Source organism: Osmerus mordax, chromosome 7 (assembly GCF_038355195.1).
Source record: "Osmerus mordax isolate fOsmMor3 chromosome 7, fOsmMor3.pri, whole genome shotgun sequence".
NCBI classification, from domain to species: Eukaryota; Metazoa; Chordata; class Actinopteri; order Osmeriformes; family Osmeridae; genus Osmerus; species Osmerus mordax.
This window is the reverse complement of record NC_090056.1, coordinates 10,194,330-10,222,243: the sequence shown is the minus strand read 5'-3', so window position 1 is coordinate 10,222,243 and position 27,914 is coordinate 10,194,330. Positions and strand designations below refer to the sequence as shown.

General features: G+C 48.9%; 2 protein-coding genes across 2 annotated transcripts in view; one reads left to right on the top strand and one right to left on the bottom strand.

Annotated features, from left to right (window-relative positions):
- Positions 1-25,193, top strand: part of plxnd1 (plexin D1) — a 45,110-nt gene extending 19,917 nt beyond the window's left edge. Inside the window, exons 13-36 of the mRNA XM_067240241.1 lie at positions 2,126-2,271; positions 4,339-4,444; positions 6,064-6,203; positions 6,492-6,671; positions 7,021-7,105; positions 7,245-7,508; positions 9,349-9,498; positions 10,976-11,090; positions 11,512-11,619; positions 13,108-13,220; positions 14,278-14,382; positions 15,532-15,662; positions 16,220-16,418; positions 16,673-16,819; positions 17,198-17,354; positions 17,707-17,810; positions 18,633-18,696; positions 19,805-19,839; positions 20,466-20,570; positions 20,705-20,868; positions 21,028-21,175; positions 23,011-23,151; positions 23,280-23,354; positions 24,334-25,193. Coding sequence (XP_067096342.1) covers positions 2,126-2,271; positions 4,339-4,444; positions 6,064-6,203; positions 6,492-6,671; positions 7,021-7,105; positions 7,245-7,508; positions 9,349-9,498; positions 10,976-11,090; positions 11,512-11,619; positions 13,108-13,220; positions 14,278-14,382; positions 15,532-15,662; positions 16,220-16,418; positions 16,673-16,819; positions 17,198-17,354; positions 17,707-17,810; positions 18,633-18,696; positions 19,805-19,839; positions 20,466-20,570; positions 20,705-20,868; positions 21,028-21,175; positions 23,011-23,151; positions 23,280-23,354; positions 24,334-24,450 — 3,099 coding nt within the window. The 3' untranslated portion in view covers positions 24,451-25,193. The remainder of the gene's footprint in view (positions 1-2,125; positions 2,272-4,338; positions 4,445-6,063; positions 6,204-6,491; positions 6,672-7,020; positions 7,106-7,244; positions 7,509-9,348; positions 9,499-10,975; positions 11,091-11,511; positions 11,620-13,107; positions 13,221-14,277; positions 14,383-15,531; positions 15,663-16,219; positions 16,419-16,672; positions 16,820-17,197; positions 17,355-17,706; positions 17,811-18,632; positions 18,697-19,804; positions 19,840-20,465; positions 20,571-20,704; positions 20,869-21,027; positions 21,176-23,010; positions 23,152-23,279; positions 23,355-24,333) is intronic.
- A 935-nt stretch (positions 25,194-26,128) lies between these two features.
- LOC136946335 (rhodopsin-like) lies at positions 26,129-27,907 on the bottom strand. The gene is made up of 5 exons (XM_067240640.1): positions 27,547-27,907; positions 27,108-27,276; positions 26,724-26,889; positions 26,365-26,604; positions 26,129-26,263 (listed from the first exon to the last, which is right to left on the bottom strand). The coding sequence occupies exons 1-5, from the start codon at positions 27,905-27,907 to the stop codon at positions 26,129-26,131; spliced, it is 1,071 nt and encodes a 356-aa protein (XP_067096741.1).
- Between the last annotated feature and the right edge of the window lie 7 nt (positions 27,908-27,914).

Genomic DNA, 27,914 nt, shown 5'->3' with positions numbered 1-27,914 from the left:
ATTTAGCTCTGCCAACACAAATAGTTCTGCCACTGGACTGGGACTGGACTGTTGCCAAGCAACACAAACATTTTCCTGGACACTAGCTTGCTACTTTGTGTAGGTCTACACTTTACCGCAGGCCAGCTAGTTTGTGTCGTGTACATAATATATTGTACAATATCGTATATGAATATCAAATTAAAAGTGTGCTCTTTCCCTGTATGCTCCAGGTACAGAATGGGAGAGATATGTTCTCAGGGCTTTTGTTATCATTCCAAGTTCTTTGTTTTGAAACGGTTTGTTCAAAATGTCCAGAACAGAACCGACAAACATAGTTTATTCAACAAAAGAGAGACAGTAGATACTGTAAGTAGGTAGAAAGTAGAAAAGAAATAGAAACACAGAGAGATAAAGACATAGAGAGACAGAGAGGGAGGGAAGTCTCTAACAGCTTCACTGATGTCATCCTCATCCTCCTTGACCAATGAGTGGGACAGTAACTTCCTGTGTCCAGTACTACCCAGAATCTGGCATAAATAAGTGTGTCCAAACTTTATCCACGTTCAACGTGATCAACTTCCAGGCAGCTGTGTCTAGTGTAATCTACATTCTAATAGGGGTCTTCAAGGTCTTCCGCTGAGACAGATATAGTTTCCCATGACGAGGTGCTATGGTGCGTGCTCAGCCTGAGAGATGCCTTCACAGCATGGTGAGAGGTGTAAATGAGAATTATGCCAGCTAACGTTAGCGTTAACACCAGACATGCTAGCTAGCTAACACCTTCTAAGATATGGAAGATCAGGGAGCTGTGGTGTCTGTGTGAACAGTATGTCACGTGTGTGTGCGTGTGTGCATGTTACCCTGATCATACCCCCTCTATACAGTGTTGACGAGGGCAGGGCCCTGCTCTAGAGATCTACAGTGTGCTTGACAGAGACCACTATGGGACTTAACCATGAAGGAAACATTACATCACTTCCTGTGGTTTGATCTTTCAGATGTACGGTGGGCTTATGATCGTTTGGTGGTTTTCCTACTGTTTGCTATTACACACACACATACACACACATTTGATACTATAACGTACACACCTCCGCTTAGTGTTTGTTTATCCCTGCTGTCAATCATGTAGTCACTATTCTCTATTAACATAGACCCTCCTCCTCCCCTCCTTCCCTCTCTCCCAGATCAAACAGAAGTGCTGTTTTCATTCATAAGCCCAGTATGTGACAGAGCAGAGTACTGGAGCCAGACTTAGAACAGAAGGGGGTCCCAGTGACCTCGGCTCAGACAGGGGGGGGGTCCCTCGGAGAGGCACGCACACCCCCCACCCCCACTCTCCGGGCCCTAACATAGGCTAAGCCAAGTTAACATCAGTACAGCAAGAGTTGATGGCAGAATGCTTTTTGCCTGAGAGCCAGAGATAGCAATTTCCAAGTGTGTTCAAATCCTACTCTATGTCCGTTGGTGAAGTACATACAATCACCCCGTTCTCCTTGGTTCCTGAAAGGCAACAACAATGCCAAGGGTTTCAAATGACGCATGAGCATGAGCGAGTGAAGGGAAAGGGAGTTTTAGCAGTGAGGCAAGAGGCAGGAGAGGCCAGGGGACATTCTCTCTGTGGAAGCTTCCCTCCCTTCATCTCTCTCTTTCTCTCTCCACCCCCCATCTTCACTTCCATCTCCTCTCACTCTTACCTCCCATGTACCTCTCCCGTGCACCTCTCCTGTGCACCTCCCGTGCACCTCTGCTCTCCCTCTCTCCTCAGCTCTGTCAGTGTGGAGTGTGTGTTCTCCGGGAGCCTCTCAGACAGCTCTTAGCCCATGTAGGTTCAGCACTTGGCTCTGTGACTGGCAGACTGGAGAGCCTTCTTTATTACTGTACCAACCTGAGGCGCCGTCTCCATCAACTAGACCTGAGTGTTCGGCTGGAGAGCACTTCAACTGAACTCTCTGACTCAGTGCACAGCTCTCTTCAACAGCACTGTGTGCAAAGGGCTTGGTAGCTCCATGCCCAAGGTTTATTTCCAGCTTACCTCCATCTCTCACCCATCAGTCAGTAGACCTTGACTCAAACGATGTGGTTTCAGTCAGGCTATGGTGACTTCTGCTCCTCTCTCTGACGCCCTCCGTCTCTGCCACAGATCTCCCCCCAGAGTGGTCCGCTGGAGGGGGGCACCCTGCTGACAGTGCAGGGGAAGAACCTGGGACGGAGGGCCGAGGAGGTGAATGTCTCCATCGGCTCGTTCCCCTGTGCTCTCCTGGCTGACCGCTACACCGTCTCTACACAGTAAGTTCTGCCACAGTGTCTTTCAGCCCTGCCTGTTAATAGCAAATATACAAATACATCATGGTAATGATTGTACATGCTGTCTATCACAGGATTTTGAAGGTGTACAGGGGTTTAATGGAATACATTTTATAAGTCTGGCCTTTGTTGTACAAATGAAGTATTGATGTTATATAGCATAGCACTGTCTCTAAACTTTCTCCACACCCAATACAGTATTACCAGGTTTGGCCCTGATCTGACACCTGCACACAGAGTCCTGTGGAATACTATAATCCTAAAACGACATCAATACTTCCATGAAATGTTCCATGAATGGAACTGTTTATCTTGTCTTGCTCCACTGGAGCCAATCAGGCCATATTAGAATGCAGACCACTGCCAGGGTGACCTGAGGGTCTTACCTGTCACGACGGCAGTTTGACACGTTGCTCCAAACACACGCTTCAGACCTGGCGAATCAGATTTCACCCTCCAAAGGACCTCATCCAGTCAGCCCTTTTTTCATTGGTTCTCTCACCTTGGTTGTTATGACAGCGAAGCGTTTCCTCCACAAAGGAATCGGCGCGAAGAAATCATAACACGTCAGTGTGCCTGACAGCAGGCGCACACGATGAACACACGCACACAGACACCTGAGAGTGTGAGCTCACCAGCCTAGGCTGTTGAGACAGGTGTCCACTCCTGCTTTTGTGTGGGGTTAAAGGTCACAGCTGGGTTTGCACAGAAAGGTGTGGTGCTCTACGGAGAGAGTGTGCTACAGTCCATACACGTCAACACTTGAATTAATGATCTGATCAGTGGAGACTGCTCACTTACTGGAGTGTGCAGTTTACACTTCTCGGCTCCACTTGTTTGAGTCGCTCTCTTTACCACTTCTCATTTGCCTTGAGATCTCTGAAGTACCTCACGTACACTCACGCACAAACTTTCGCACATACGTACATACACATGCACTTGCATACAGTACACGTACACACACACACACACACACACTGCCCTTCTCAGGCTCTCTAGTTGATTACCCTTCCTATCTCCCACTAGGGTTAAATATCCAGAGACATCGCCCCGAATAGCCAAAACATCACTCTGTGAAACCCATAATATTTCTGCTGCGGGGCAGAGCTGGAATGCAGAGCGGGGGTCAGTCGGTGCCCTGCCTGGCAGTGTGTCTGCTCCTGGGGACAGAGTGGCCTCTGCTCTGGATCCCTCTATCAACAACACCAGTCACCTCTGACACTTTTTGGGGTTGTCTGTTGTAATGCAATTCAGCTGCCATGACATTTCATGACTTCCTCTCGAGGTACCATTTCACAATGCTTCTCTTCAGACCCTGCAGAGCCTGGAAGGATAGTGCAACAGACAATAAACGCAATGCAATGAAGCAAATGTAGACGTAGAGTTTTACACTCATTATTACCTCCAGAAAGATCTGAGTCCAACTCTGAATTCATTGATCGGGATCAGAACTGGTCCCTAAGCCCATCTCAGCCCATCCCAGCCCTCCTGACCCAGCCCAGCCTGCAGCCTCTCCCCTGTCCCCCAGACATGTGTGATGGTTTACAGTGAAAGAGCTCTCCTGTCACTCAGCACATTCTGCACGACCCAGATCATCTGCCAGGTACCCAGAAACACCCACCTGATGAATACCCCTCAGCAGTACAGTGTTGGACTGGGCCAGGGCTTGTTTTGACAGAGGCCCGTGGTAGGCCTGGTTACAGCCTGTGATCCTCCTGCTTCTCACTGTTAGTGTGTCATTACTGGAGTCTGTCCTTATGATGAAATGAGTTTTAATTACAGCCATAAGGTGATAAAATAAACACCCCCAGCAGCTTGTTAAGCCCTCTGAGGTTGAAACCATCTGGCCCGGGGGCCTTTCAAGCTCCCGGCGACTCCTCTCTGGTAGTTTTATTTGTACATTCCACAGGGGAGCATCTGCCTGTGCACCCAGGAGGTAAAACAGGAGAAGCAGCCAGGATCTCAGGGGTTTGGATGCGGTGTGTTGGTGTGTTTTCATCTGTCTGGAGATGCACAATGTGGACGTCCACTCTCGTGTTTCTTCCCCAGGCTGGTGTGTATGACCAGGACGTCCTCGTATGAGATGAATGATAAGGTCAGAGTTACTGTGAGACAGAGCGCGAAAGGAGAGTCCAAAGAGCTGTTCTCATACTTGGTGAGTGTGTTCCTTCCACTGTCCAACTTTTCTCCCTCAACCCCCCGACCCCCTCTTCCCCTCAATTCCCCCCCTCCCGACATACACACACTCCTTGTTCCATACAAATAGTGGGAAAGTGTTCCCAATGTGTCTGTTGAACGTTAACAGATGCGTCTCTTATGATATTCAGGAATGTGAGTGTGTGGGAATCTTCAAACGTTCATCACAACTGCAACTCAGCACTGTTGTCATTCTGAAGCCAGTGCCAGAAAAAACAAATATGGCGGCTATAGAAATGTCCCCCTCTCAGAATTCATGAGGCTGGCTTCTCCTGCTAATTGACTCAAACCAACACAGTCTCCCATTGGATTAGGGGTATGCGGTCAGTTGAATATCGGTCTAAGCCCTCTGTTTCTTTTTGTTTACTGAAAGAAGAGTTTCTTTTTCATCCAACTGGAACATTAGTTAATTTCAGAAGCTCTTAAGAAAGATTTTTCCATAGAGCCATCACACTGAGAAACCCAAACAACCTTGTAATGCTTCTTGAGTCACGAGGATATTGAAAATGCAAAACAACAAACATGTCTCAGAGTTGTGGGAGCCCCTCTCGGGCCCAGCCCACTCCCTCAGCTGCTCTGTGTGAGACTACAGGCTGTGAGAAAAGGAGGGAGAAATATCTCCTCTCTTTCTCTGCCCTCTCCCCACTCCTCTCATACAATCTATCACAGCAGAGAGGAGAGGGGGAATTTAGAGAGAGGAGAAGGGTGAGAGGAGCAGAGAGAAAGGGAAAACATTTTGGATCCACACGGAGACAGGATATGCGCCTGCTCTTCACCTCCTTCCTCGAACCTTGGGCCGGAAACATCTGCCTCCTTACACCCACTCAGACACTCACACACACACACACACACATACACACTGACATATAGACAATGGACACCCCCTCTGTACATTCACAGAGAGGAAGTGAATCCTGTCAGCGAGAATGAGAGGCTTCCCTGGAGGCAAGGTTCACGGAGGGGAGAAAGGCTTTGGAAGTCTCCAGAATGCTGATGCTGTGGAGCTTGCTTGGGAGATACATTTTAGTTTTTGGGACTTGCCCGGTGTGTGTGTGTATGAGTGTGTGAGAAAGAGAGGGAGACAGGGAGAGGGAGAGAGAGTTAAAAAGAGAGATCAAGAGAGATAAATGGAAAAAGAGAGAGAGATTGAAAGACAGAGAGACATTGAGAGAGAGAGAGAGAGAGAGAGAGAGAGAGAGAGAGAGAGAGAGACATTGAAAGAGAGAGAGAGAGAGAGGTATCATTCTCAGCCCCAGGGATCTGTCCTGTGTGGAGGAGAAAGTTCTGCAGGCCTCAGAGTGGTTGTATCCAGTGCTCTGCTCTGCTGTCACTGGAGGGTGTTAAAGCTCACAGTACTGTTACCATCAGCAGCAGTCTCAGCCTGAGATTAGACTACAAGGGCTTTGGGCTCGGATATGTAAGCACAACTTAGATAACTTGTCAGTTTAATGCCTGAGTACTTTTTTGCCGTCCTGAACTCACAAACTTTGACTGCAGAAGTAACTTTGGTATGTAGATATGATGCTTTAGACAAGGGTCATCATCTTTCTCTCCTCCTCCTCCCCCCTTCACCCCCAGGTGCCCAAGCTGCTGTCCATGGAGCCCAGGAAGGGCTCTCGTGCCGGGGGAACCAGGGTGACTATCATGGGGGAGCACCTGGACACTGGCTCCCAGGTTCACATCAGGGTTAACGGTACCCAACAGTGTTCCATTCTCACGTAAGTGTTCCTGTGGACCAGTCTGGCTTAAACCATCGTTTCTCTGTGCACTTCTACAGCTACTGTGTGGTTTTTATGACTGGAGACAATGCAGTGTTGTTGTTAGAATGCTTCTTGTGTGAGGTAGTGCTTTTATTTTCCCAAAAGTTTCTGTTTATTGTTGAGTGTTTATGTCCAGTGTTTATGTCAGCGGTTCCTGTTTGGAACCGCTAACTGGCAAAATATATGGTGGGTTGTCTTGGTGTATTCATGTAGCTGTCTTGGTTCTTGTCCATGCATGGATTCCAGCCAAACAGCAGACACCATTGAGTGCACCATGCCTGCGGCCGTGCACACACACACCGAGGCGGTGACGGTGTGTGTGGAGTTTGAGGACATTCCCTGTCAGAACCCTGCCCTCAGCACCATGTACACCTATGAGAAGAACCCCAGCATCAGCTTCATCAAGCCCAACAAGAGCTACCTCAGGTACATCGCACACACACACATGCATGTATATCCACACACATGCAAACACACATCCTTGAGATGCAGCAGGAAGCCTCTGCAGTCCTCCTCCAGGGGGCGATGCAGCAGGAGTGTGTGACCCTGATGTGCTGGCTCTTCTCCAGGCCGGGTGTGTTTCTACTGACACTCACCCCTGGGGGACCGTGTTGACAGACACATGGGTTGTTTCTGACTAAGATGAACTGAGTGTGTGTGTGTGTGTAATTGTGTGGTCGATGTGTTTACTACATCTATTAATAGACCACATAGTATGTTAATTTTGAACTTTGTTGAAGCTGAATCTTAAGCGCGTGTTTGTCATGTGTTGCAGCGGGGGTCGAACCATCACTGTGACGGGGAAGGGCTTTGATCTGGTGCAAAGTGTAACACTGGAGGTGCTGGATGTTGGCCAGGCGGTGAGTATCAGCTGAATTGGAGACTCAGGGAACATGTCTGGTTGGAAAGTTTCTAAATGGCTATAATCATTTCAGAATTTTACAGAAGATCTCAGTCTTTCTGATAGGTATTTTCTATTCCCGCCCCCTCCATCTCCAGGCCTGTAAGGTGCGGTCTCCTTCCATGATCACATGCTCCACCCCAGCCTCCAGCCAATCCCAGCTGGCCACACTGAAGTTCTTCCTGAACAGAGTCCTTTACACAGGAGATAGCCCTGCCTCCTATGATGAAGGGGAGGAAGAGGAGGAGCCTCACGGAGGGCACTTCCTGTTGGAGTACGTGGAGGACCCTCAGTTCTTCACAGCCACAAAAGAGAAGCTGATCAAACACCACCCCGGGGAGCCACTCACACTCATCATCAATGTGAGTGACAGCCCACTGCTCCAATGGGAGTGGAGATGTGGGAGGTTGTCAGATCTAAGTCAGAGAGGGCCACTGCTGTTCACCTAACAGCTCTCTGGGAATAGAAGACATGGCTGAATGGCCGTGAATTCATATTCACATAAAGACTTGACAAGTAAAAGACATCAAAGCCTTTTGTATGGCAAGCCTGTCAGACTCAGTCTTAGTGTGAGGTCCTGACTATGTGGTACGGAAGATTTCTCTTTATTTGAAAGGCTGCTGATAACTATATGATGTTAGCGTTCATAAACACCACTGCTTTCCACTGATGCTGGCAAACGCGTAGGAGAGAGACACAGACAGGGAAGTTGTAGAGACTTGCACAATTACTAATTATGTGTGTGTGTGTTTACATGTATGTGTGTTATGTGTGTGTGTGTGTGTGTGTGTGTATGTGTGTGCGCATTTGTGTTTGTCAGGATGGGGCCCCTACAGGAACTGCAGCCTCAGCTATGTCTGCATGGGCTATATCGATGTTGTTTCCTGTTTTTTTTACGAAGGTGGATTCCACCAGGGCTGGACCTGGCTGGAAGAGCATTGGGTGGAGTGTGTGCCAGTGTTGCATGTGTACTCGGGTGTTTGATGGAGTTCGTTTGATAGGGTTTGTTATGTAATCAGATCCTATATTAAGACAGTTGGAATGTGGGTGGGTTTGGTTTGCCTCTATCCTGTTTTGGCCCTTTGCATGTCATTGTTCTGTGCGTGAAGGTGTGCTTCCATGTGTGTGTGAGAGTCTGCTTATGTACAGCCAATGTTGGCATGTTGCTTCTGCAACTCGTGTTCAATATTGTGTTGTTTGTATCTATGTTGGTATGTTTCTGAGTTTGTGTGTATGTTGGTGTGTGTTGTAGGTTGGGGTGCGTGTGTGTGTGTGTGTGTGTGTGTGTGTGTGCGTACATGTGTCTGTGTGTGTGTGTAAGGAAGCGTTTGTTGACAGAGACCCAGGGGGTTACATCCTGCAGTGGGGACAGGACAGAGTCTTGAGGGTCTAATCACTGAGAGGAAGCACTGTGGGGATAAACACACACTTAACACACACACTCTGCTCCTCACGCAGATGCCACTCCAGACAGCACACGCACACACTAACACACACACACACCTGCCGGTCACCAAGACTTGTGTTTTCTCTAATCATTCAGACCTATCTCAGTCTCCGGGGCCAGTTGAATGGATATCCTCCATTGAAGCAGAAGGCCAAGCCTTTCTCCCACCCTTACAAACCTGACCCTTACACACCTGACCCTTACACACCTGACTCCTACCTTACCCCTACACACCTGACCCCTACCTGACCCCTACACACCTGACCCCCTACCTGACCCCTACACACCTGACCCCCTACCTGACCCCTACACACCTGACCCCCTACCTGACCACTACACACCTGACCCCTGAGCTCAGTCGGGTCCTGGCTGCTCATGTTAAGCTTCCAGAGGAATCTCCATGCAGCACCAGGCTCCTCCAAGGTTCAAGGCATGTTATGATGGAGCGAGTTAGTGGAGACTGTCAAGATTCATTTGTAGAAGGTTCTCTCTCTCTCCGTGCTGGAGAGGCAGCGTCAGTGTTTGGTGCTTTAAGCAGAACCCTCTCCAAGTGTGTGAGGGATGTTATGAAACTGAATGAGTTTAGAATTGGGCTCCTCAGTGCTTGACAGCTGAGTGACAGGCCAGCATGAGCTGAGACTGCTGAATGTGTGTGTGTGCGTGTCTGTGTGGAAGCTAAGCTTATTCCAGTCAGGCCTTGATGTCTCTTCACACACTGACTGACAGACATTTGTCTTTGTTTGGTTCTGGCACAGAAAGGGCCAAGCGATCTGGAACTGGCCCCGGAAGAATACTCTGTGATGATTGGCTCCTATCCCTGTGACATCAGCTTCCACAATGACCAGCTGTTCCACTGCACCATCAACGGTTCAATGAGTTCCAGCGAGACAGACCTACCAGTGACAGTAAGTTCACTTTTCCTCACAAAATGGAACTACAGTATATTCTATATTCCCTGGATATTCTGGAACCTGTTGCACCCATCTGTCTGTGATCAGTTTGTATCTGTGTGTTTGGGCCAACATGACTCAGCAAACTGCAGGAGGGCCACAGGATGAAACAGTAAACCACACAGAGTTTTACTGTTTCAGCTCCTATCTGTTCATCTCTTATCTATCTGTCTTTTGAAATCACTTACAAATGCAAACACACACGCACTCCCCCCTTTCCTTGAACACATACACACACACATTCTTGTAGCACAGGAACTTGGAGCCTTTGTGTGAATGCTATTTTCTCCTCGTGTTGTGTCTCTGAAGCCTCATAATATCTAAATGAAAGGGCCTTAATCAGAACCGTGCCAGTCCCTGATTAACCCCCCACCCTCCTCTCTCTCCTCCCCCGATCTCCATCCTTTGTCCGGTCTGGACTGTTTAGATAGGCTGTGTTACACCAAAGCATTCATCTATATAGAACTTGAGCCTGTCCGTCGACATGTTTGTCTGGGAGTCGCTCTGACAGAATCAGTGAGGCGTGAGGACTCTGTCGTGTCAGGCAGACAGGGAGGCCGAGGGAACACGCTCTCTCTCAGGATGTCTGCATGTAAACAAAGGCAATTAGCAGAGACATGGAGGCGGGAGCAGGGTCAAACAAAATGTCAAAACTCTAACGGGTGGGCTGTCTTCACAGCCCCCTGCGTGTGCATGGGAAAAGAAGTGTGATTGTTTGTATTTATGTGTGTGTAAGTGTGTGAGTGCGTTTGGAAGAGTGAGTATGCTTTTCTGTCAGGACTATGAAGTCTGTATAAAAGGTATGCAGATTGAATGCCTTGTGGGCATCAACAACAACCTTTTGGATTTCTTCCACATGCAGTGGCACATCTATTTTTACTTCTCTCTATTTCCCTTGGCTGGGAGCTCGCTCACTGAGGGGGAGGAGTGTGTGTATTCGTACCCCAACCGAAACAGGAACATGGAACAATGGCGTTTTCCCCTCCATTTCAGCAGCCCTGCTGCCCTTTGGGAAGGGGCTGTATTTGACTGGTCTGGACAAGTAAACCTCAAGACCAGACAGGGACCGTAGTGAGAGAGAGAGAGCACTCACAGAACACTCAGAGAACACCCTCACAGAACGCTCAGAGAACACTCTGAGAACACTCTTAGGACACTCAGTCCCCTGCCCTGAGAGAATACCACGACACTGAGAAGTAGTATATGATAGAACCCAAGCTATCATTTAGGAGAATCAAAAACAGATGTGAAAGCCTAGGTTTTAGTCAGACTGTACATGGTGACCTGTCAGTTTGTGTGTATGTGTGTGTGTGTGTGTTTACATTTGGACGTTGAATTAGTTTTCTCTTCCTTTCCCCTCACCCTTCCCCACATCTCTCTCTCCTCTCTCTATTATCTCCCTCTTTGTCTCTCTCTTTCTGTCTCTCTCCAGGTACAGGTGGGGAATTTCCGTCGCATCATAGCCAAGGTGCAGCTGGGTGGCAGTGAGCTGGCCATCACAATCTCCATCGTCGTGTGTTGTGTGCTGCTGCTGCTGTGCACTGTGGGTAAGTATTTGGAAACAATGCCGGGGGTGATGGATGTCTGAATGTCGTGGCGACGGATGCTCCAGATGTGTTAGAGATAAAAGGAGTTCTGGGGTCAGGGCCCCCCTGTCTGCTTCATCCCTCCCTAACACAGCACAAAGACCCTCTGTTCTGAGTCTGTCTGTGTCTGTGTCTGTATGTATGTTTCTGTGTGTGTGCGTGTGTGTGTGTGTGTGTGAGACGATGTGTGCGGGGTGTGTTACTTTGTACAGCCCAGTGCTTTTGATAAGTCTATGTGTATCTTAGACAAGTGTGTGTTTTTGTTGCTCTCGTGAAGCGGTGTCTGTATAAAGAGCAATGAATGGAGTGTGTCCTGATTTATTACAGAGTATGGCATCAAAGGCCGGTTTAATGATGTTTCTCTTTCTCTGTGTCCTATTAGCTCTGGTGGTGTATTGTACCAAGAGCCGCAGGGCTGAGCGCTACTGGCAGAAAACCCTGCTGCAGATGGAGGAGATGGAGTCTCAGATCAGAGAGGAGATCCGCAAAGGTGCAGCAACACACTCTCTCTCTCTCTCTCTCTATTACTAATGTTGAGAAACATGGACATGCGGGGAAACTCCTGTAAAAGGCCTGTCTTAGGCGTCTGTGTGTGCGTGTGTGTTTGGAGTAGACGGCGAGTCAGCTTTGAAAGATTTATGCTTAGTAAGTGTGACTCAGAAAACACAGGCTGAGTTGTGAGCATTACCATGCAGTCACACACTCTGTGGTCACACTGCTTCTGCTGTGTCCAGGCTGTAGGGACGAGAGGCGTGCGTGTGTGTTCGTGTGTGTTTGTTTGTGTAGTGAGTGTCTGAAGGCCACAGCATGACTGGGCAGCCAGATTTATAGGAGTGAGAGATAGAGAGTGAGGGATGAATATTGTGGGAAGGAAAAGGGCAGGAGTCAGGGCCATGTGTCTGTGGAGACAGAGGTGTAGGAGGAGGGGGGGGGGGTACTGTTCATCATGTGGAGAGATGTGGGTGAGTGTCAGGAGATAGTTTTTTTGGGATAGGGTATGAGGGAGTGAGGGAGGCGTAAGTAAGAGAGGATGGGATAGAGACATTTAGTGGCATGGTGGATACATGGGTGGAGGAGGTTTGGGATTAATAGGGATTGAGGGATTTAGTCTCTGGACGATTTTGTCAGTCATTTATTAGGTATCCTCTGACCTTGGGTGTATTTGTCAAAGAGTTATTTACAATTGTGTGGGTGGAATTATGCCATTTGTCTTGACACATACACACTCACACACACACTACCACAGTGATTAGTGGTTAAAAGCTATCCAGAGGAAACAGCAGATTTAGGAGAAGACGTCTCCCATGTCTCCTAGCAGGAGTTGCTAATCCAGCACCACAAGCTAAACCTTACACATCCAGCTGCAGCCTGTTCCTCACCCACCATGAAGATCCCATTTCCCTTGTTTACACGTGCTGAGGCTGGTCCTGTGGCTCCAACACTGGCTGAACCTGATCCTGCAAACACACACAGTTTAGATGGGAGAGCCTCAGATTGGATTTGGCATCTCTGATTGTGTTTGGTAAATATGGTCCTGCAGGCTGTGCAGCTCTGGTTTGGAGCATGATCAGTTGGAATGTTCTAGGAAAAGGGATACTCTGGAGATAGTCTTTCCTAAAACATGTATGAGTTAAAGTTATACTCAACTTATCAAATAAACAGAAATAGAATTGCGGGTAAATCTGGTTATTCGCCAAAACTTGTTAAAGTTATTGTTGACATGTTGTCCCCTGACCCTGGTGTCTCCTGACCCTAACCCTGGTGTCTCCTGACCCTAACCCTGGTGTCTCCTGACCCTAACCCTGGTGTCTCCTGACCCTAACCCTGGTGTCCCCTGACCCTATAACCCTGGTGTCCCCTGACCCTATAACCCTGGTGTCCCCTGACCCTATAACCCTGGTGTCCCCTGACCCTAACACTGGTGTCTCCTGACCCTAACCCTGGTGTCTCCTGACCCTAACCCTGGTGTTTCCTGCAGGCTTTGCGGAGCTGCAGACAGACATGACAGACCTGACCAAGGAGCTGAACAGCAGCCAGGGCATCCCCTTCCTGGAGTACAAGCAGTTTGTCACGCGGACCTTCTTCCCCAAGGTAAGAAAGGCGCTTTTTATCTCCCTAATTATGAGAGAGACCTCCTTTTTCATGTTGGCAAGGCCCATCATACACTGTCACAGGGAATGCGCTGGATAAAGTTAGCTTTGCAGCGTTTGCATTCTACCGTCATGACATTTTCACAAACAGAAAACAGAGGATGAAAAAAACTTAGCTAGAAATTAGTCAAGCTAAAGGAGGAGGGCATATGCATTATTCTTTCTAGGTATAAGCATTTTTTTCAGGCCATCCAGGATACTTGCAGTGCCAGAATGTCTATATGTAGTTCCTCTGACACAGACACAGTTCTGGTGCTGTGTTGAGACCACAGGCATGGAGCCTCAATGAGATAGAACAATCCTGGACACTCACACCAGGAAATATTTCTTATTTTTCCAAATAATACAAACAGTTCTTCATACGCTCCGAGCACAATTGTTTCATCGTACACACACACACACACATACACAAACACTCTTGCACAAAGAGAAGTAGGTCAGTTTGTTTGAGTGTTTTTGGTTTTGAAGGAAATGAGAGAACAGAGGGAGGCTGTTGAAAAGCTACTCTGATGAAACATAAATACCTGTGTTGTTCGCTCAGTGCTGTCTCCATACTGCTCCATTGAGACCGCAAATCTCTGCACGCTTGACACTGGAAAACTTTAGCCTCATTTACCAGTTATCTATAGATGTACACACACACACACACACACACACATGTTGAAAACACATGAATGTAAGCCATCTTGGGCCTCTCTTCTACAGTCCAAAATGTAAAACTTGTAGTTGAAAGTTGGTCCTTGTTGCTGTATGTCAGCCCCTCTCTCCAGACAGTCTAACGGTGCTGATATTACATGTCAGGGTGGCATGTCTCCTCTTCAAGGTCAGGCAGGGATTTTCAGGGTCTCTATGTGCAGTTCACACATTTAGTCCGACTCTACAAATCTGATGCCAAGACTCTCAGAGCCAAGTCTAACCCTCCCCCAGGGTCTGACTATCTACTTCTGTCTTCAGAACAGACATAAGCGTTTATGATACCGTGTGTGTGTGTGTTACAGATGTGTTCGGACTATGAGAAGAGTCTGGTCCAGCCCGTCTATGAGACGGACGCCCTCGGCCCCCGAGCGCTCCCGGAGACACACCCCCTTCTTCAGGACTGGCAGGTGAAGGGTTACGGCTGCTCTGCTTTACCGTACTGTCTTGACTACCTTGATGGTAGCCCTGTTTCACTCCTCTGCCTCTAAACTGGGTCAACGTGAATCTTCTTAATTCCTAACTGTGGGGTTCTTGATTAGGCTTAACTACAGAAAAATCTGTGTGTGTGTGTGTGTGTGACTGTTTGTGTGACTGTGTGTGTGTGACTGTGTGGATGTATGGGTGTCTGTGTGAATGTGTACAGTATGAATTGCTCATGCATGCTAATCTGTGATTCAGTCGCTACCATTCAGTAGCTTGGTGTGGTTTGGAGAGTTAGCACATCAGACACTTCCTAAGCTTAACAGGCCCATAGCAGCTTGATGACACAATTCCCAAGAGTCTCCATGACGATGGAAATGCGTGCATTCCTTTATAACCATGTGGAGCATCATCTGGGTGTGTGTGTGTGTGTATGTTTGAGAGAGAGAAGTAATGAAAGAGAGAGAAGGAGAGAGAGAGAGAGAGAGAGAAAAGGAGAGAGAGCAGGACTAGATGAAGAGAGAGCAGCATTGAGAAAGAGTGGGATAGAAAGAGAGAGAGAGAGCAGTAATGAGAGAGATGTGCTGGTTTTGGGTTGGCAGCCAGGGGAGCCAGTCTAACAGTGATGAAGTGCCTTAGGTCCTCACCGTCTTACTGGGAAGTGTTTTCCAGGTCACAGTGTATAAATCTCACAGGCAGGCATTTATCTTAATGGACACCCCCGCCCTGTTTCTGTCACTGTGGATACCAGACCATATGCTAGCGGCCCAGAGGGAAGACTTCATCACACAACTGCTTCCATGCCGCCTCAGATAGGTTAGTCATTAGCCAGGCTTCCTGCAAGCTCCACCCAGTGTCCCCAGCCTGAGGAAGGCAGGCAGGAAGAGAGGTGCAGGTGGAGAGGTCGAGAGGAGGCGTGATGATGAGCTATGGTGGTCACTGCACGGTCACGCCTCTGTCAGGAGGTAGATTTAGGTTAGGGAGGAGACTGGGTGAGCAGGCTGTAATTTGATTCAATTGACCTCTGATGGATGCATAACTCTCACGTCTCTCCTCCCTCCCTCCCTCCCTCCCCTGCCTCTAATCCTTTTTCTCTTTCTACCGCTCTCTCTCGCTATCTGTCTCCGTCCCTTCAGCCTTCAAACACAGGCCGGCCTAATATGGAGGAGGGCATCACTCTCTTCTCCACTCTTCTCAACAACAAACACTTTCTAGTCACGTTTGTGCACGCGTTGGAGCAGCAGAAGGACTTTGCTGTGCGTGACAGGTAACCGAGACGACACACACTCTCCCCATCCTATCACATGAATAGTTGTTGTCGACTGTTGGTTTCATGACAGATCCACATGAAACATCCCAACCTGCTTGGGTTGAGAACATGAAAGACAGTCAGCTCATAAACATCACAAGCGTTGGGTTGTTCAAAAGCAAATTTCATCAATTATTCTTTTTAAATGTTCCCATATGGGCCCTTGTCTGCAGTTCAAAGTGTAGATTACACGAGGAAACAGGGGAAAGCCCCATTCTTGCAGCACCTGGGTCCCCTTCACTGGCCCCTCAGCATGACAGGGTCGGAACCAGAGCTGGCAGATTCCAGAGGCTACACCACATCCTTCTCCCCAGCCAGCCTCAGCACTCAGACTCCTGGATGAAAGAGGCTTTGTTAAGGAAATCCCTTCCCCACCTCCGCTGCTATTCTACCTGGGAACCCCAAGGACAGACAGACCACTACCCTGATCCAGCTCTCCCTGACCCTGGCTGTGTGTCAGTGTGTTAGCTCTGTGCTCAGCCTCTACTCTGTCTGTGTGCCCTCCTGCACCCCAGGTGTAGCCTGGCCTCTCTGCTCACCATCGCCCTCCATGGCAAGCTGGAGTACTACACCAGCATCATGAAAGACCTGCTGGTGGACCTGATCGATGCTTCTGCCTCCAAGAACCCCAAACTGATGCTGCGTCGCACAGAGTCTGTGGTGGAGAAGATGCTCACCAACTGGATGTCCATCTGCATGTACAGCTACCTCAAGGTAAGAGGGGCTGGGAAGGAGGGAGGGAAGCCGTGAACCAGGCGGGGGGGGGGGGGGGGGGGGCAGGGGATTTCCACATGAAGAGAAAGAGCTAAGTCGTTATTAAAAAAAGTGGAACAAATGGGTTTAAATGGCATTAGGAAGATTAGCAAAAGTGGGATGGAGTGTTCAAGAGCGACCCGGTGGTGGACTGATGGTGGTTGTCTGACAGGGTGTTGTTTCTTCCCAACCCTGTGCTGTGTGGTGGTGAGCAGGAGACTGTGGGCGAGCCCTTCTTCCTGCTGCTGTGTGCCATCAGGCAGCAGATCAACAAGGGCTCCATCGACGCCATCACAGGGAAGGCCCGCTACACCCTCAACGAGGAGTGGCTGCTCCGGGAGAACATAGAGGCCAAGCCTCAGGTAAGACACTGCCGTCACGCTGTTTACTCACCTCTGATTGGCTGAGAGAAGCTTTCGTGTAAGCCTTGTCAATGTCCCAGTTCTGTGTTATAAACTGTCATCCAAAAAGAGTGAAATCAGTCAGTTAGATGGGATTTCCCTCCCACTCTAACTCATTCTCGCTGCGTGTCAGGGAGTCAGATGGCAGAGCGGTTAGGGAATCAGGCTAGTAATCAGAAGGTTGCCGGTTCGATTCCAGGCCGTGCAAAATGACTTTGTGTCCTTGGGCAAGGCACTTCACCCTACTTGCCTCGGGGGAATGTCCCTGTACTTACTGTAAGTCGCTCTGGATAAGAGCGTCTGCTAATTGTCTAAATGTAAATGTGTCTGTGACTGCAGAACATCAACGTGTCGTTCCAAGGCTGTGGCATGGACTCCATGTGTGTCCGCGTCATGAACACAGACACCATCTGCCAGGTGAAGGAGAAGATCCTAGAAGCCTTCTACAAAAACCTGCCCTTCTCCCAGTGGCCCCGGGCTGAGGATGTAGACCTGGGTAAGACAAACAGGCCACTCTTTGTTCGTTCCTTCTTTGTTCAGTGTAGACCTGCTGTACTTCCCCAGTCCTCTTCTCTGCGTGGTTCTTCCTGCATGACTGGCTGTGCTAACCTGCAGCTTCAATATGAGTGAGTGTGTCGAGGCTGCTGTAATATCCATGAGGTGTTATTGGCTCCCTGGGCTGTGTGGCCTGCAGGGACCTTTTATGAATGTTTCCACGAGTTCTCACAGGTCACCATCACCAGGAGGCAGAGCAGGAGAGCACTCTCTTTCTCTCCTTCTTTGTAATATACACTGCGATCCTTTATAACATCCTCTCTCTCTCCTCCTCCCGTCCTTCTCTGCTGTAGAGTTGTTTGCCTCTGGCTGTAACAGCAGAATCCTGCAGGACCTTGACAACTCCTCCGTGATGGAAGACGGCAGGAAAAAGCTCAACACAGTCTGCCACTATCAGGTGTGTGTGGAGTCTGTACGCGCGCGCGTGTGTGTGTGTAGGGAGTGCGCGTGTGTGTGGAGCGCGCATGTGTGTCACCCCTGTGGTGACTGTTCCCCCGAGGTTCCTACGTGTCCCTGCCATTGTGAGGCCCACCGCAGGAGTATGGCGTCCAGAGCAGTAAGGGCGAGAGCAGGCTGTGAATGCTGCCACTCCTGTCCAAGCGGAGCCTCTCTCTTTTTCTGTTTCGAAACACACGTGTGTTTCTGAGTGGACGGTTTCATTGTGTGCGCTGTGTGAACAAGTTCATATCTTTTGTGTGCGTATGTGTCGTGTGTTTACAGTATTCTGCTGAACGCTGTTGAGGTTGTGCTGTTTATGTTGGGTTGACTCACAGTCCGTAACTAATTTGTTGCTCTGGGCATTTAGAGAATAGATGTCTCGGCGTTTGTGGGTAGCCTGTCTGTGTATTTCAGTGTGTCACTGTTAGTTTGTGTGTGTGTAAACAGACGGCCGGTGACCCTTGACCCTTGCCCTGTTACCTGTGCTCTTAAGTGTTCTGTTTAGTTTTCTCTGAGCCGAGGGGTAGAGCTGTGAAAGCAGTGAGCCACAGCGTGTACTAACAGTTGTGGTTCACTGGCAAGGCTGTTCAATCCATTTCACTGTGTGTTGACTTTAATGAGCCCAGCCAGCCCCCTGCAGCCCCCTGCCACTTCACAGAAACACACACACACACACACATACATACACTCACACACACTATGCCCCAGGCAGTCCTTAATGATCCTGTTCTCGTGCCCCCTTGCTAACCCCTGACCTTGTCCCCTTTGACCCCTCTCCCAGATCCCTGAGGGGGCGTCGCTGGCCATGAGCATGAAGGACAAGAGAGACAACACTCTGGGGAGAGGTACGTCATCATCACACACAGCCTGTCACCTTGTCACACATTAGAACAACATGCACACTCGCTTCATCATTGGAAACCACACACACTCAATCATGAGAACATGATACACTCATATATACATTTTTTTTTTAATGACAAACACATGCACAGCCACACTTGTACAGTCTGCAACACAGTGGACACATTAACACACTGTCTGTTCATCGATCAGCATCTAAACGCTCCTGCTGTAGCAGGAGTCCGATCCTTCCATGCTAAACACATTTCTCCAGATTAGTCAGCATATCAATGTAATGATGGTCTAAACAGCCACAACATAACTTGGTTACGAGACAGGGGCTTCCATGTCCCAGATGATCCTCTCATTAGATATAAACACACAGGTCCACGTGTCTCTCATCCCGACCAGGGCTTGGGTGTCGTAGACAGTCTGTCAGAGCCTCACCTCCCATTCATACTGGGCCAGACCCAGCCTGGCGTGGGCTGTCTGTAGCACAGCACAGAGAGCTTGTCTGTCAGAGAGCTGGTCTATAGGGCCTCTGGTACTCCTCTACTAATGTAAAACACCTCTCCACTCTCTGGGTGGGTCTGGGCTGGGCCCTGGGCCAGAACATGACTGCCAAGACCCAGCCTGGAGTTATGAGAGTGTAGTCACCTTGAGGTTAAGTTGGAAGTGTATGTGTGTATGGGGTGTGTGTTTGTGTCTGTGTTTAGAGTTTAGTATAAACCAGAGAGATTGATCTTTTCTCCTAATGATGCCTAAGAATTACCAACTCATTATACTGGCTCCAGGGCCAATCACAGTCTCTGTGCGCCAGGCTTTCTCTGTCTCCCTTAATCTCCCTCTTTCTCTACTGTGTTTCTCTCAAATGCATGTTTATTTCTTTTAGTCTAAGTCTCTCCCTGTCTTCCAACATCCACCTTAATTACTTGCTCAAAAATACCCCCTATCTCAGTTTCTCTTTTCTAAGCTTCTTTTTTTGTATCTGTTCCTCTCCCTCTCTCCCTGACCCTCTCTCTCTCTCTCTCTGTCTCCTGTCTCTTCTCATTCTCTCTCTCAAGTCTACAACTATCTTGCTCATTGTTCTATCCTGTGTTTTCTCCACAGCCAAAGACTTGGACACAGAGAAATATGTACATTTGGTAAGTCTTGTGACACGACACGGATCCTCATACCCAATCAGCCGCCCCTATGACAGTGTCTAGCCAGTGAGTTAGAGCCCAGGCTTTTCCTGCCAGGGCCAGTCAGCACTCAGCAGGACTGATGACAGAGGGAAGGGGGTGAACAGAGGGGAATGAGAGATCTGCAGAGAGAATGTGACAGCACTAATACCTCTTAAACCACACCAAAAAAATCTCAGCCATAGATTTGATGAGTGATGACAGTGAGACATGATGAGTTTTCTGGACTCTACCAAGGGAGTAGTAAATTGAGTCGTTTTTGCGGCTGTTTGTGACTGAGGCGATTGAATGCTGAATTTCCTCATCAATGTTCTTACGTTGCAGCTGAGGCCAGTAGGAGCTTGCCAGACGCATGCTACTTTACTTGTTTAGCAAGAACAGAACACCCCCAGAATATCCCAGCTTGCAACATTTCCTGAATCTAATGAGCTGTTTAAGGCAAAACGAGGCCAGTGTTCCTGTGGGTCATGTCTGAGTCATAAAACAGGGGTTCACATTATGAACATGGAGAATGTGCCACTGAGAACCCTCACTTCCTTCAGCTAGCTAGTTTGAGGTGTGTCCCTGACCTGACCCCTGACCTCCAGGTCCTGCCTAATGATGAGCCAATGGAGAACAGGAAGTCCCACAGGCAGAGCCACCGTAAGAAGGTCCTCCCAGAGATCTACCTGACCCGCCTGCTCTCCACCAAGGTAAACACACTCTCCTCTCATCATCACTCCATCATCATCATATTCCTAATCACTCATCGCCATCTCTGGAAGCTCCATGCTTGACCATGGTAGTGTGGTTGATCTTTGTTAATCCCAGTGTTGTGGCACCTCAGGGGACTCTGCAGAAGTTCCTAGACGACCTGTTCCAGGCCATCCTCAGCATCCCGCCCGAGCGCCCCCCACTGGCCATCAAATATTTCTTTGACTTCCTGGAGGAGCAGGCGGACAAGAGGGGCATCACAGACCCTGACACCCTGCACATCTGGAAGACCAACAGGTACTGAACAACTTCTAGTTCTAGATTTGACTCGGATTGGGGCCAAATGTAGTGATGTCTAGAGACCTGATCCATCCTATTTGAACCCAGATATATGAGCACAAATTTCCTTTAGCCTGGATTCTGTGCTGAAGGGAGACTGTGTTCCCCTGTGTGTAGTTTACCTCTGCGCTTCTGGGTGAACATCCTGAAGAACCCCCAGTTTGTGTTTGACATCGACAAGACGGACCACATGGACGCCTGTCTGTCTGTCATCGCCCAGGCCTTCATAGACGCCTGCTCTGTTTCAGACCTGCAGCTGGGCAAGGTGAGCACACACACACTTAATCACATACTCATTTACATATTCATTCACAGCACGCACACACAGACACAGCCCATATGCTGTTATTACTAACAACCGCCACACAGAAAGAACCCTTCATCTCCACAGGCGTTCTCCATCCACCCCCTGACCCCCACCCCCTCCCTCCCTCCCCACCATCACTCTGGCAGCCCAGAGTCTAGTCCACCTCTCTTACCTCTCCTTATGTTATTTCAGCCCAGTCTGCCGATCCAAGGTCATGAGCACCAGGAATCTACCCTTCAAAGTGCTGTGTATGCGTGTGAGAGAGAGAGAGATAGAGAGAGAGAGAGAGAGAGAGAGAGAGAGAGAGAGAGAGAGAGAGAGAGAGAGAGAGAGAGAGAGAGAGAGAGAGAGAGAGAGGGGAGAGAGAGAGATAGGGAGAGAGGGAGGGAGTAAGAGGGAGTATGTCAGTGTCCTCGCTCCCCACAAATCCATCTCATCCCTGAGAAGCTCTGACCCCGAACATTCACATCTTCCTGTCTCTCTCACCAACGTCCTCCCTGGAGATGGCTGAGCACTCGTCAAATAATGCTCTTCTTTCAGAGAGGATCCTTTTGATTTATACACTTGCTCATTGCCAGAGAGACACACACACACGTGCACCTCATGTTCACGTGCATGCACACACACACACTCACACACACACACACACATACACGAGACACACACACACACATAAGACACACACAGACACACTAAAACATCCAGATGCTAAACCTCTTTATTTTTCTCTTATTATTTGGGAAAAAGGCTGGTGTCAACTTGGAAGTTAAGACAGCTTTGCTGTATTCTCCTCTATTGTCTTCAGTTAATGTGTTTGTGTGTGCTTGCATGCACATCTATGCTAGTCTATGCACGTGTGTGTGTGTGTGTGTTTGTGTGTGTGTGTGTGTGTGTGTGTGTAATGGACAAGGGACCAGGTCAGGGCAGAGAGGGTATGGGGTCTGGCTTAGCTGTAGCTCTGCAGGGGTGAGAAAGAGGTAGGAAACTCAGCGCTGGCTGTTTCCACGGAAACCTTCTTATCTAGCCGGGCTGCAGACAGACGGAGGGCCGCGGGGTCACAGGGGGTCGCCAGGCAGATGGAGGAACCACAGGAAGTGACCTTGTGGACAGGAAGAGAGGGATCCCTATCAGGGGGAGCGACAGTGACTGTAGTCTTCAAGCCCTTCTCCCCATCTCCTCCCCCCACACACACACCAAGCATGTAGACCCACAGATCACACATCACACACAGCACAAACACATTCTGATGTAGGATCTTCTCTTTCCCTATCCCTCCCTATTTCCCCCCTCTCTTCCTCTCTCACACACAGACACACCCACATTCAACTTCACCCCATACTCTTAAGTACGTGTCTACAAACACCTCACCCACTACTGTTCATAATCCTTGAGGAATGTGTTCAGTCCCATTGTACGACCCTTGGGTGAGTCAAGGGGGACGTGTATGTAGGAGTATTGTTTTGTCTGGACTGGCTCTATGGCTCGCTGGCTGTAGATCTGGATGGGCTTTGTTTGACTTCCTCAGTGTGAGGAGAGGAAACCGAGCTCCCTCCCTCCATTGTCTCAGTCCAGGCTGGTTCTGATCAGCTCATCAACAGATACCACAGTCTCCCTGACTACAGTTAGACCACAGAGCAGTTATATCGCAGATTATGACCACAATCACAGTCACAGTCGAGCAGACAGTTTCTCAATGAACTCCCCAGGACCAACCACACTGGACTTTCCTGGTCACTTTCAAACCACAAAACAGGTTCATGGTTTCTACGTTTGTCCTATGCATGTGATTTTAGGACTCTCCCACCAACAAGCTGCTGTATGCCAAGGAGATCCCAGAGTACAAGAAGAGGGTGCAGTGCTACTACCGGCAGATACAGGAGATGGCGCCACTGAGTGAGCAGGAGATGAATGCACACCTGGCCGAGGAGTCACGGGTAAGAGACACAGGGAGGCCTTCTCAACAGATTCACTCCCCAGTTGATGAACGGGAGGATTGTAATTGCAGTTATTTCCTGATGTTCTTGATCAACTGTGGCTAATTTTTTTTTTTCTTATTTTCCAGAAATACAGAAACGACTTCAACACCAACTTGGCTTTGACAGAGATCTACAAATATGCCAAGAAATACAGACACCAGGTAAACAAATCTTTAGCTGTTAGATACATGTTTTAACTGGCCTTATCTGCAGCCTCATCCGCTGTGGGTATGATTCAGATGGGAATTAGAGAGCGAGAGAGAGCGAGAGAGAGCAAGAGAGAGATGGGAATCCGTGTGTGACCTATCAGTGTTGGGGAATCTCCCGACCTGTCAACAAGCTCACAACGTTTCACTCAACCAACCAGAACCCAGATATATTGCATGCATGCACTCTGGCTGCACCCTAGAGTCAACATTCCCTGCTGTACTCCTCCCAACATACACCCAACAGGTGCAACAGTAGAGGACATGCCGTGAACACCACAGGACACCTCATCTACAGCCCCTGTCCCTCTTATGACACAGGAAACGTACAGAACTCTCATCCAACCAGGACAGACCTGGCTCCATGCCTCTGCTCCCCCCTGCTTCCTGCCCCAGGGCTCCTCCAGCTCCCTGGCCTCTGGAGGGGCTCAGACAGTGATTACTGTGTGCTTAGTCAAGGGCCCTCATCACAACACTATGGATTCGCTGTGCGCTGTCATTCTCCTGTGGCAGCCCAGCCAGACTCACATGGTCCCCTGTGAATGGCCCCTGATTGCCTATTATCTCCCTCAGCCCTACGCACCCCGCATGCACTCACCTTGCCAGTGAAGCCCACTGAGCCAGTGACAACTGGCGAGAGCGGATGAAACACAGCCACAGATGTGGGTTTTGTAAACACACGTACGGGAAAGGCTTTATCGTGGCTGAGGCATGAAGGCTGGAGAGAACTGCTCGTTCTCTGGTTCACTCTTTCGCTTGTCCTTTCTATGTCCAGGCAGGTGGTACATTTCCTCTCATGCGCTTTGGAATGCGTGAATTCACGAGAGACACCGAAAGTGTCTTTCAGTCTCTTTCCCTCACAGTCGTCGTACTGTTTTATCTCTTCTACTTGTGCTCGTTAAAAGGTTATCATCCACTGCTCCCTCTCTCCCAGGTGGTGATTGCGCTGGAGTCGAACCCAACTGCCCGCCGCACTCAGCTGCACCACAAGTTTGAGCAGGTCATAGCTCTGGTGGAGGACAACATCTACGAGTGCAGCAGTGAGGCTTGAGTCTCCCTCCATACGGCCCTCTCTCCTCCACATCCATCCCTCCTGCCACCCCCTGTCTGGGCCTATTTACTATACCCTGGACTGGGAGAGATGGCATGTAGAACTTCAACACAGCAGACATCCTGGAGTGGGAGCACTATGCTGTAGGATGAGATATTGCCTGAGGAAGGATTTGTCCCGAGTCAGAGTGGAGAGGGGCCAGCTTCTTGATGACATCACTGTCGTGAGGACCTGGAGTCCTAGCAGCCATCTTATGCACTGAGCCCCGTATTTGGGAACGAGCCATTGATGCACTGTACTGTATGATAATGTCCATAGCAATATTTATAGATGTGTTCTAATGTTTCCCATGGCCCATTCATCAGTATGATTATGAATGAGAATGACACGCTCCTCCAATGCAGCCTGTGCTGTTCTCAGGTCTGATCGGTGGACAAATGGCTCCATGTTGCTTTGAACTACAAAGTCCCATTGGGGTTTCCAGGGTGACGATGGGTTAAGGAGAGAAGAGCATTAGATTGAAAGAATTTATTTAGATAATGACTGGACTCTTGACTAAGATATCGTTGACTGGGGAGAATTGCATTGTATGTTTGAAGAGCTTTTTTTATTTGTATATGTATGAAAACAAAATAAGAGGGACATTTAAGACCACCTAATCCAATAGCGAATGTTCTGACATTACTGTATTTGTGATGCCAAATAATGTGTCAGGTTTGTGAAAATAAAATGTTCTGCACCAATGTGCTGGTAATCAATACCTGTTGCCCGTAGATAATCAAGTTAACACTTGAAGAACCAGGGTCTGTTATGCTATATTTATTTGGCATAGCATCGGTTGCATAGCCCTACCTCATATTAGCTTATCCAGACTGTGGACCTTTAAGCAGATCAATTCAGATAAATGAATTAAAGTCTTGATTTGCGGCATAATTTTTATTGCAGGACATAAAACATTTACTAACATCCTAACCCTTCACACAATCAACATTGTAGTATCTCCAGAGTACTTTTACATGCATACAGGCACACACACACCCACACTCTCTTACACACACACACACAACCAAATTCTGCTATGGGAGAGGCAGCTTGTCTCCGCAGAGGCTTTGTGCAGGTCCATCTGTTAACACTCATGTACCCTCTATGCCTGAGCTAACCACCTCTGCTTCAACACAGGCTTAATGGGAGGTGCAATCTACACAAATGTAAAACTCATTTAAACTAAGTATTCATTTAACAAGTAGATCCTTTAAAGCACATTAAGGGGATTATCCTAAACAATTACGTGTAAAAAGAGTCAATGTCAATGATATAATCTGACGTGTCTATGAGTTGGGGCAGTAGAGGGTTTCATCTTATTATTGTATGATTGTGTTTTAGGGGAGGTGAACCCATGGAACGTGTTCAGTTGGATGAACTCACCAAGAACTCAGTCTTATAATTACTGAGGCCAACTAAACACTTTCCCTTGGTTAGGGGAGTATAATACTGTACACGTAGAGGCCTTAATATGCCTGTATGTGGTCGGTCACACTTGCAGTTATATTTGTGCATTGAAGACTGACTGACTGAAGAGGTAAGTCGAGATAATTTGCCAATCGGCGGCTTTGCTGCTTGGCGGTGGGTTCCCAGGTGCACTGGGTCAGGTGGAGGGTCAGGGGGCAGTGGTCGTAGGTCAAGCAGGAGCCACCTGGCTGGAGGAGGCAGTGGAGATGGAGGAGGACTGGGTTTTAGATGATGTTGTGGTGACTTCTTCCTCCCCGAAGGGATTCTTCCCACAGCACACCGTGGTCAGCATGCAGTTCCTGAACTGTGGGGCACAGAGAGAACAGAGGTTACTTTTACCGACACACACATACTTTACAGTCACACACTATTAACAATATTGTAGACTGTCCACCAGTGTGATACCTGTCTGTTGAGCAGGATGTAGATACACGGGTTGTAGAGGGCAGCGCTCTTAGCAAAGAAGGCCGGGGCTGTCATGAAGACGGGGCCAAACTCAGTTCCCTGATTGGCGAAGATGTACCAGGCCACAGTGGCGTAGGGCACCCAGCACACCAGGAAGGAGATCACCATGACGATCACCATGCGAGTGACCTCCTTCTCCGCCCTCTGAGTCGTCTCGGACTCCTGCTGCTGGGCTGCGGCCTGGAGGCACACAGACGAACACGCACGCATACACACACACAAACACACTTTATGATACAGCACAGCCCTTGTTTCTGTGATTCAGTGTCTCTGTGTGGAGTGGAGGAGGGGAGCCCTACCGCCCGAACAGTGCAGAGCAGGCGGCCATAGCAGAAGAAGATGATGACCAGAGGGATGGAGAAGTGCAGGACGAACATGTAGATGACGAAGGACGTGTTGTGTAGCTCAGGCTTCGGGGTGTAGTAGTCAATCCCACAGGAGCACTGCATTCCCTCAGGAATGTACCTGCGCACACACAGCTCGGCACATCACACACTCCGACACACACTCGTTAAGGAGAAAGGTTCGGAGGAATCTAGTTCACCAGCCAAGCATCAGTACTAAGCCTAGACACTAAGGCTCCATTTGATTCTAATGAAATGCTGCTTTCCTAAGATTCAGATTTAATGTGATGAGCCTCTGTCAGTGATTTCACAGCCTGGTAGGTGAGCTTCGAGGTGTACCTGGACCAGCCCACAAGAGGAGGAACAGCACAGGTGAGTGCCATGATCCAGGTGAAGGCCACTCCCACAACAGCATGCTTCTCTCCAAAACGGAAGTTGCTCATTGGTTTACAGACCACAACGTAGCGTTCGATGGCCAGGACCACCAGAGACCAGAGAGCGATCTCCCCTGAGGGACAGCGGACAGAGGCATGGAGACACTCACACACATTGCACAACTCAAAAGACTAATGCTTCTACACATTTAAATTTAAGCATCAGACAGCCTTACTGACTTTAACAAAAATTAATTCAAAATAATTGTGAATATATATTCACTACCACATAATGCTAACGTGACAGCATTACATTGTAACAAAACAAAAACACTGTATGAAGGACCTAAATCTGCATGGTGACAGTTAAACACAGTAAAAGCTTGAGGTCCTCGTCTCTTTACCTCCCATGGTGGCAAAGAATCCCTCAATGTTGCAGCCGACAACCCCCAGGATGAAGTAGCCATTCAGGGCCGTGTAGAGAGTCACCGTGAAGCCGCCCACCACCATGAAGAGGTCGGCCACCGCCAGGTTCAGCAGGATGTAGTTCAGGGAGGTCCTCAGTTTCTTGTGCTCGATGGTGACGTACAGGGTCAGGAAGTTGATGGGGAAGGCGGTGAGGATGAGGAAGACCATGTAGGCAGCCACAAGAGAGTACTTCCAGGGCGCAGCCAGATAGTACTGGGGGGCCTCGAACGGGCTCCGTACCACGCCCGTTTTGTTCGACATGGGCACGTAGAAGTTGGGGCCCTCAGTGCCGTTCATGGCTGCT

Bases quoted from the DNA above. Each gene is read 5' to 3' on its own strand.
- LOC136946335 (XM_067240640.1), bottom strand. From the start codon at position 27,907: ATGAACGGCACTGAGGGCCCCAACTTCTACGTGCCCATGTCGAACAAA. The intron at 27,277-27,546 runs GTAAAGAGACGA...GCTGTCCCTCAG, and splicing joins ATTCTTTGCCACCATGGGAG to GGGAGATCGCTCTCTGGTCT. The intron at 26,890-27,107 runs GTACACCTCGAA...GTGTGTGCGCAG, and splicing joins CCTCTTGTGGGCTGGTCCAG to GTACATTCCTGAGGGAATGC.